Source organism: Sycon ciliatum, chromosome 10 (assembly GCF_964019385.1).
Source record: "Sycon ciliatum chromosome 10, ocSycCili1.1, whole genome shotgun sequence".
Classification (NCBI taxonomy): domain Eukaryota; kingdom Metazoa; phylum Porifera; class Calcarea; order Leucosolenida; family Sycettidae; genus Sycon; species Sycon ciliatum.
The window spans coordinates 29,245,126-29,253,770 of NC_088652.1; the positions used below are offsets into that span (position 1 = coordinate 29,245,126).

At 48.5% G+C, this 8,645-nt stretch overlaps 1 protein-coding gene across 1 annotated transcript; it reads left to right on the forward strand.

Moving 5' to 3' along the window:
- The first annotated feature begins 2,624 nt into the window (after window positions 1–2,624).
- Window positions 2,625–7,609, forward strand: LOC135826321 (uncharacterized). The gene is made up of 2 exons (XM_065338939.1): window positions 2,625–5,909; window positions 6,999–7,609. Exon 1 carries the CDS (start codon window positions 3,044–3,046, stop codon window positions 4,118–4,120), a length of 1,077 nt encoding a protein of 358 aa, XP_065195011.1. The 5' UTR covers window positions 2,625–3,043; the 3' UTR covers window positions 4,121–5,909; window positions 6,999–7,609.
- The last annotated feature ends 1,036 nt before the right edge of the window (window positions 7,610–8,645 follow it).

Consider the following 8,645-nt stretch of genomic DNA (forward strand, 5'->3'; position numbering starts at 1 on the left):
CAAGTTATGTTAAGCAGTTGAAGGTTCTGGAAGCTGTATGTATTCGTGTGCATAATCCTGTTCTTTGTAAACAAAAGAAGCATGTAGTCGCGCTAAAGTTGTTCTCGTAGCTGGTTATCAGATGTAAATGTTGTGTCATGTTGCACTGTATCACCTCTTGCTTTGTGGCTGCACTCAGTTATAATTATACGTTAGCACTATGTTTGACACCTATTATGTAATGCTGTAGCACTTCCTTTGTTGTTCACACTTTTAATTAATTATGCTGTTATAAAATGTTCTATTGTTGTACACAGTACCCTCAGTTCCGATACTATTCACTGATGAGCGGAACACGAAAATCGATTTTGAATAACATAAAAATCCTTAAAAATTCCATGAACTCGTTGTTGTCTGGCCATGTCTGCATCGATTATACTCCTAATTGCACTAATAAAATAATAATAAAAGTTGCTAATATCGCAACCTACAATTGGAGAGTTCTTGTGCAAAAACCTACAAAAAAGGGAGCAGAAATAGCAGAAGTGCAGCGCCAGCAAACTCGCACTCGTAGATCTGCACCCCCTCCTGCTGCTAACCACCACTTTACACAGTGCCAGTAGCCTGTTGCATGTACCCTACACGTGCATGTACATGTACATGATTCCAGTGCAAGGAAAAGGGGATGCACCCTAATAATAACTACTGTCGATCTACTGTTTCTCTGAAATCAGTCTGAAGGCAGGCGAGAAATGAGCGAGTACAAGTATGCATTTATCCGACATGTAGTCGCTGAGTCGGTGACGACCTTTTGACCCCATGCCATGGGGCCAATTGCGCCAATGTTGCGGAAAAGTTGTGAAATAGTTCGCGAAAAAAAGTTGCGATTTCTTCCTAAACAACGAAAAGTTGCGAAAAAAGTGGCGAGCATCTTTGGGAAAGGGCTAGTCTGTTTCATACCTAAAATATTAATACACCGAACAAACACTAACACACATAATCCAATAGGGAACTGCTTCCCTGAACCGAAAATTTCTGTTTACCTAACCTAGCCTGTTGCCCTCAAACCCGAAAATATTGAGCACCGAAAATTTCTGAAATTAGAGTACTTAGCGGCCCAAAAGCTGTTCCGGAATTCCCGCTGCCTGAGTATCATGACTTGTTTCGCATAACCTCACACATGTAGCTGTACAAAGTGTGAAGGAACCATGCTCGACTTCGTAGACACGTTCATCGTAGACACGCTTCTTCTCGCCTTCAAGCCTACCGGGTAGAGGGAGGGGAGGGACTTGGCACGATAGCTCTTCTCACGTGGGGATAAACCACCCTTGTATCGAAGAATGCGTTGCGGCTATCGGTCCAGAATCCCTTCACCCGCAGGTCCACACAGGCATCAGGATCAGTGTTGGCTGCCCGATGGTGAAAGGTTTCCGGCTGGTTAGGCCCTCATCAGACTACGTACATAGAAAATCCAGTACAAAATCACATAAAACCTAAAAGGCAACATTTTTCCACGCGTGCATACAGACTACACATTTTACATGCAATATACAGGCAACCTTTGACCCTACGAAATTGCGCAAGGGGCCTGGGATGTGTGAAAGCAGCGGACAGTCGTACCCGGGTACAAAGTTCGTACAACTGCCTGGTGAAAGTACGATAAATGCAGGAAAGTTGCCTTGTACAAGGGTTCGCACCTTGCCTGAAAGGATTGGGCAGCTTTTTAGGCTTCCCGCCAGATTCTTGTTGTTGTCTTGGAAACTTCTATGTAAATGTGACTTATAGGCTGTCCTGTAGCTAGTCTGAAAAGGGCCTTAGGGGCTGCAATGGTGGCTCCACCTTCACATCATGATGGAGCTCCTTCATGCACAACGTGATGAAGTCAGTAGGGCCACTGTGCCACATGTGGATGAAACTCGTGAGCTTGCCAACTTGGGCGTGGTCGGCTGAGAACCTTAAACCACAAGGACAGGATGCTGGTAGGTTGTCCAAGGGCCAACAGTACCGGAGCCTGATGTGGTCGTGAAGGTTAAGCCAATCACGGCTGAGTGTAAAAGAGAAAGGACCTATAAGTTACTAGTTATGACTAACAGTCCACCAAGGTAACGAGATAACACACAGTCAGATAGTGCGACAACAGGGTACAAAACTGACAAGGATATTGAGACATTTGACTACACCTAGCCACAACACATCTATGAAGCGCAAGCCAACAACCTTCCAACTTTTTGAAAGGCTCAGGTGCGGAAAGTTCCAACGAGGGAAAGGAATGCGTTGCGAAAATGTCCAGAGTGCTAATAATATTACCTGGTGCTCTGATGGAGCGAGTGCCAATTACCCATGCTCTCTGAGTGTCCAGCAGGGGGTAGTAATATACCGGTATTTTACAACTCCCCACTGTAGAGTGTGTGTCAGGTGCTAACCGGACGGGTGTCAAGTGCTAATATTACTACTCCAAACCTGCATCAAAGTTAGATGTATGCCACTCCTCAGCTTGGCTGCGTGAAATCTCTCAACTCCGTAAACTTTTTTTTAAAGAATTTTACGGAGTTGGCAGATTTGACGCAGCCAAGCTGAGGAGTGGCATACATGTAGCACCACTGACCAATGTCTGGTATACTCCACACAAAGTTTTTAATACAATCAGCAAAATGTCTGGTATAAGACTATAGTCTAGTATTGCTGCTCAATGAAATCCAGTCGTGTCACTCAAGTATGCGCCGGGCATTGCCAACACTGGGCTGCGAGATGATGCAAGGCGCAAACGTGAGTGACGCGACTAGATTTCACCATTGAGGAGCACTGTGGTTAAAGTCCTGTGATGCCAAGCAACGAGCCTCAGTCTTGTCTGTAACACTGTGATGCCAAGCAGCGAGCCTCAGTCTTGTCTACGAATGTCCCGACATGTGCTGGTTTTAATGTACATGTTCTTGTCTGTAACACTGTGATGACAAACGGCTAGTCTCAGGCCTGGCTGTTTCCGTGTGCTGGTTTCGACTGTCTTGTCGGCAATACCACCGTTTTACTTACGTCGTCTCGTGGCCGTGACGCACCAGTTGTTGTCATGGATACTGTGGGTTCACGTCACCGTGGTCAAAGCAGCACCACGCCACAGCGTCTGATTCGCGGCAGTCATGTGATCGTTGACCCGGCAACCATCTTGACTGACGAAGAAATGCGCCGCGAGGATAAGTACAGCGAGGAGACCATGCTGGACTTAGTGACCAATCGCGTGGCCATGCTGGAATTTCTAGCACGACGACGTCTTATCGCAAACACCCTCGAGTGTCGTCGGTGTATTGAGCGTGGTGATGGCACGCGCAGGATGAAATTGCAACATCGCCTAGCGGCACAAAGCGGCGCTCGTTGGCTGTGCACGAACTGTAGGGCGGTTCGAGCCGTCGGGACAACGTCCGCGTTCCATAGCGGCGGGCTATCAATGGACAACGCCGCCGCCGCCGAGGAGGGTGGCTTTGAGGTGGTTGTTAGCGTCTTCTCCTGCGTCTTCTTCTTTGGGTCGATGGGCACAATGCTCCGACTGCGGCAGGCCGCTTGCATAACCGACGCTCAAGTTCAGCGCTGCCTTGACTGGCTAAGCGAATCGAGCATTCGCGTCATGAAGGAGATTATTGGTTTCAATCTAGGAGCGTTTGGAAAGCCCGATGATGCAAGGACTGTGGCAATAGATGTCGTTCGCATTCGTTCTGAGCCCGTCTTTGTTCTGGTGGAGACCGGCACAGGCCGATGCATAGCCGTTACGTTGCAATCGTACGGGCAGCGGCGTTTTGACAGGCTGCTGGAACATTGGTGTTCTCCACACGCGGTGGTCACGTTTCGTAGCTCTGTGTTCCATCCGCACCTCTTGTTCGCCTCGGACATGGCCTGCATCGATGTGGAGAGTGCGGAGGTTCGATGCAGCACCTACCTTTACGAGGACCATGACCGTGTTGTAGGGAAGGTACATAAGCAAGCGGTCCTACACGAGTGGTTTGTACTCCGATGCGGACTTGACGCTAGCGTTAGCTTGGAAGCATGCCTGGCTATGTTCACCGTGCGCATGAACTGGCCAATACTGTGTGGTGCTAAGACGTGGAGTGCACATCTTGTAATGCTACGTACCTTGTTATGCAGAACACTGTAGATAATAATTTGTACGCTCCAAATGTTATCCCTGGCCTAAGTGCCCGCACACAGCATTACACAGGCTCTATATTGTTATTCTATTAGAGAAGGAACTGAAGTACAAGGAAAGAGAGCTCGCATTCTCGGACGTCTAGTCCAGCACAGCAAGCATGCAAAACAGCCCCGAGCCAGGCACGCATGCAAAACAGCCCCGAGCCAGGGACGTCTAGTCCAGCACAGCACGCATGCAAAACAGCCCCGAGCCAGGCACGCATGCGCCTTATTGCATCTATGTATACAGCAGCAACGCAGCATTTCACGGGGACTTCTAGAAGGCCAAACCGTCCACACTCGTCAGTACTCATTACTCGGTCATTAGTCTTGTCTTGTCTCCCCTGCAAGATGCGTTGTCGGCGTGGCCATTGCTCCAAGACCAGTGGCAGTGGTCGTATGAGCCGCACAGACTGCATCCACAACCTGTCCCCACTGTCCCCACTGTTGCCATTTTACTCTACTGAGTTTAGTTAGCCCTCAAGTGATGTTCTGATGATACGCTTTTGACCAGGGAGTCGTAAAATACCGACTTTACGACTCCCTGCTTTTGACTTCCCTCCGCGTCTAGCCTAGGACAGCACACATACATGTGGGTAATTGGAAAGGCTTCCTGTCTGAAGCCTTTCCATACTGGTACTCGATGTTCCAGTTTTGTGACACGAGAATGGCACGAGAATTAGTGTACCGCTGAGTGTACCGCTATACACGTGGTCGACACGTAGTCGACACTTTGTTGATACTTTTTTGACACGTGACCCCGTCAACGGTCTGCTTTGTGCCAATGCCACTCGGTAAACGCCGATGTCGCGTACGACAAAGACGACTATCCCGTACGCGAAATAGTTGAGAACTGCATGACGTGGACCTGACGGCAAGGACAACTGCGAGGAGGCCCCTTTCAGTACCCCTGACGGGAAGGAGAACTGCAGAAGTCGAACGAGGAGGCCCCTTTTCCGTACCCCATACTGCAAAGTGCCATTGATGGATACCTTTTGCACCTGGAACGACCCCTTAAACGCTGTCGCGGCGACTATCCCGTACGCGAAATAGTTGAGAACTGCTGACGTGGACCTTTTGCACCTGGAATGGCCCCGTAAACGCTGTCGTGTCGGCGGAGTGAATGTGCAGGGTACTAGGGTGAAAAGAATTGCTGCAAAGACGTCCCCTCGAGCTCCTCTACTAGGCTCTAGGCCTTTGCCTTTGGAGACATCGTCGGCGAACTGAATGCGCAGGGCGAAAAGAATTGCTGCAAAGACGTCCGCTCTAGGCCTTTGGAGACATCGTGGGAACTCCTTCCGGTACTATACAAACTGCTGACGTGGCCGTGGCCGTGGACATGTACATGGAGAGTCATGGTGGGACTTCATGTACATGGATACATGGTGGGAATTCCTTCCGGCACCCTCGTACCGCAAAGCCAACGGTGGGGAAGGAGAAGTGCAGACGTGCAGGAAGACGAACGAGGAGGAACCAGGACGAGCGAGCAATGGCAGGACTAGCTGGACCGTAAGTAATAGCTGAATTGTGCATGACAACTTGACATCCATGCGGCACTCGCCACTTGCCACTGCATATTTCTTGTCCACTAACAATGTCTCTCCTCTGCCCCCTGTGTGTCCACGGCCCTGTTTCTGAATTGGCCCGATGAATCAAATGTCTTCCGCAACTGGAACGGCCCCGTGAACGCTGTCGCGTCGGCGACTGAATGCGCAGGAGGGAAAATATTGCTGCGAAGACGTCTCCTCTAGACGACGGTAAGGCACCCCATTGATATGTTGCCAGTGTGTGCCAGGGTATCGGCGCGATGGTGAATGAGGAATGATGAAGGGTACGGTGGGACTGTAGACCTGTTACCTTCTACTAACACGTTATCAGGTGGAGAGTGTCTTGTACTCACGTTATCAGGTCGAGAGCGTATTGTAGTCACTCTCTCTATTCCTGTACTTCATTACGTTTAAGGTGTACGTTTAACTTCTCAAAAAAATTTAATGGTCTACAGTCGTGTCGGAAGGGTACGGTGGGACTGTAGACATGTTACCTTCTAACACGTTATCAGGTGGAGAGTGTCTTGTACTCACGTTATCACTATTATCAGGTCGAGAGCGTATTGTAGTCACTCTCTCTATTCCTGTACTTCATTACGTTTCAGGTGTACGTATAACTTTTCCAAAAAATTTAATGGTTCACGTCTTCAGATAGAGAGCGTATTGCACCCACTGTCTAGTCTCTGTAGTGCATTGAGATTTTGTTGATCGAACATGAAATGGATACACAGACAAAGCCAGGCCAAGTACATGGCGAGATGTCGCCAGAAGAACGTCTTCAGGCAGAGAGCGTATTGCACCCACTGTCTAGTCGATTTTGTGGATCGCACATGAAATGGATACACAGACAAAGCAGGCCAAGTACATGAGAGAGTGGACGATGTGCAGATCGACACGGCCTGCGGGTACTTCATTAAAGTTACCCGTGACATAACTTGGATAAAAGTTAATCACTGCAAAAACATTGCCAAGTATGTGAGCACTTTGGACTTGACAGAAGAGTGCACGGGCGACGTTGACAAAACATACCGCGGTGACTGTCACTATCATGACAGCAGGGCACATTGCACGCAGCATCGCAGATCGTGTCGAATTGCGCATCATAATAATTATTGCAAAATTGCTCCTGTGCATGCAAGTGGATTTCATTGCACTTCTCAGTTTGGGAAATGCTCGATTATGACAATTCTCCGTGTGAGTGCACTAGCCCTGAACAGACATGTAGGTGAACCGTTTGTGGTGTCTCATAGCCTACCTCACGACCTTCTGCTTTCTTTCTTCATCACTTGTATCTTGCAGGTATATCATCCCGTGACGACCACATTGAAGTCTGAATTTGAAGTGTGAAGATGCTTCAGCAACCACATCGTACTTTTCCATTGCTTTCATTGTGCTTCTACTGTGCATGTGTGTAACTTGTGGGGTAAACATGTGATGACATTGTATGCTGGCGACACGGTCAGATGTTCATGCGTCTAACGTACACCTGCATGTTATGCATTGAAAAGGGTTTGCCACTTGCGATCCTGGGACGAGTATCAGGTCCGCTTTGTCCTGTGTGGGCTGTATCAGATTGCTGTTCACTTCTCTATCTGTTGGATATGTCACTTTCTGCAAGTTTCTGGTGTATGATGGCCACGCCCTTGCTTGTCACTTTGTATGATATTACATTCTGTATTCGCTGCTTCCATGGCATGGTCTGCAAACTGCAATCCTTGGGCAAATGTCATGTTTGCTATGTTGTGCTTTGGCCGTCAGCTTGTCTACACGCTGTAGTTGAATTATTTTTGTTTCACAACTGACTTCCTCAAGTACGGTGGCCACTGCTTTGCATGGCATTATACATGAAGAATTTCCTGTTTGTGTCGTGTGCATGTGCGTATGTGTGCGTGGCCACGTGTGTGTACCATGTGCATACACATGTTTGTGTATCTGTGTGCGGGGTAGCGAGGCGGGGAGGGCTGGTATGTATCAGTGTGTTATTGCAGTCGCATGGCTACATACAGTACATCGCGCGCGTGGTCATCATGTTTACCTTCGGGGTTGGGGTGGGGAGGGAACGGAAAAAGAGCTGAAATTATCCATATAAAAATCGCTCTGTGAGCGGTTCTGAAAAACCTTTACTGGTACTGCCCCGTCGTAAAAGTGATAAATTAGAACTGGCCCATTGTCCCCCCAAATGCGAACTGATCCACCTAAATCGCGAATGACGGGACCCGAACGCACCAGTAGCACGAGGTTCCTACCTGTGGATGCAGATGGGGACGTTGGTCCGGACCATAGGCCATGTACTGTACTAGCGGTAGACTTCCCTATCAAAATAATAAATTCTACTACTACTACTGGTGTTACCCTATGATAATTGCCGTGATCCTGTGCCCTCCCGACCTCGTGCTACTGGTGCGTTCGGGTCCCGTCATTCGCGATTTAGGTGGATCAGTTCGCATTTGGGGGGACAATGGGCCAGTTCTAATTTATCACTTTTACGACGGGGCAGTACCAGTAAAGGTTTTTCAGAACCGCTCACAGAGCGATTTTTATATGGATAATTATTTTACAGGTCTTGTTTTAACCCTTAAAGGGGAAGTTAAGGCAAAAATTAAAATTTCACCAGTTGTAGCCTTCGGGGTGCTGAGTCGAATGGTCTTGGTCCGAGGAAGCTGAGACGCTCCCTTCCTACTTGAATCCCAATCGAATTCGCGCACTTCCACCGAAACTGGGTGACTGCGCCCTACTAGATGGGGATTTGTAGGTAAAATGTCACTAAAAGCGCCATTTCGTTCTTATAAAAGCACGGATGACCGCGATTGGCCCATATGTTGTAGTCTTTTGGACGCTGAGTCGACTGGTTTTGTTCCGAAAAGACTGCGATGCAGCGTTCCTCCTTCATTCCCAATCGAACATGGTTGAACAAGCGGTCACGTGCTGCTGCGTACGCCAGTCACC

Excerpts from the sequence above, each read along its gene's own strand:
- LOC135826321 (XM_065338939.1), top strand. The coding sequence starts at position 3,044 with ATGGATACTGTGGGTTCACGTCACCGTGGTCAAAGCAGCACCACGCCA.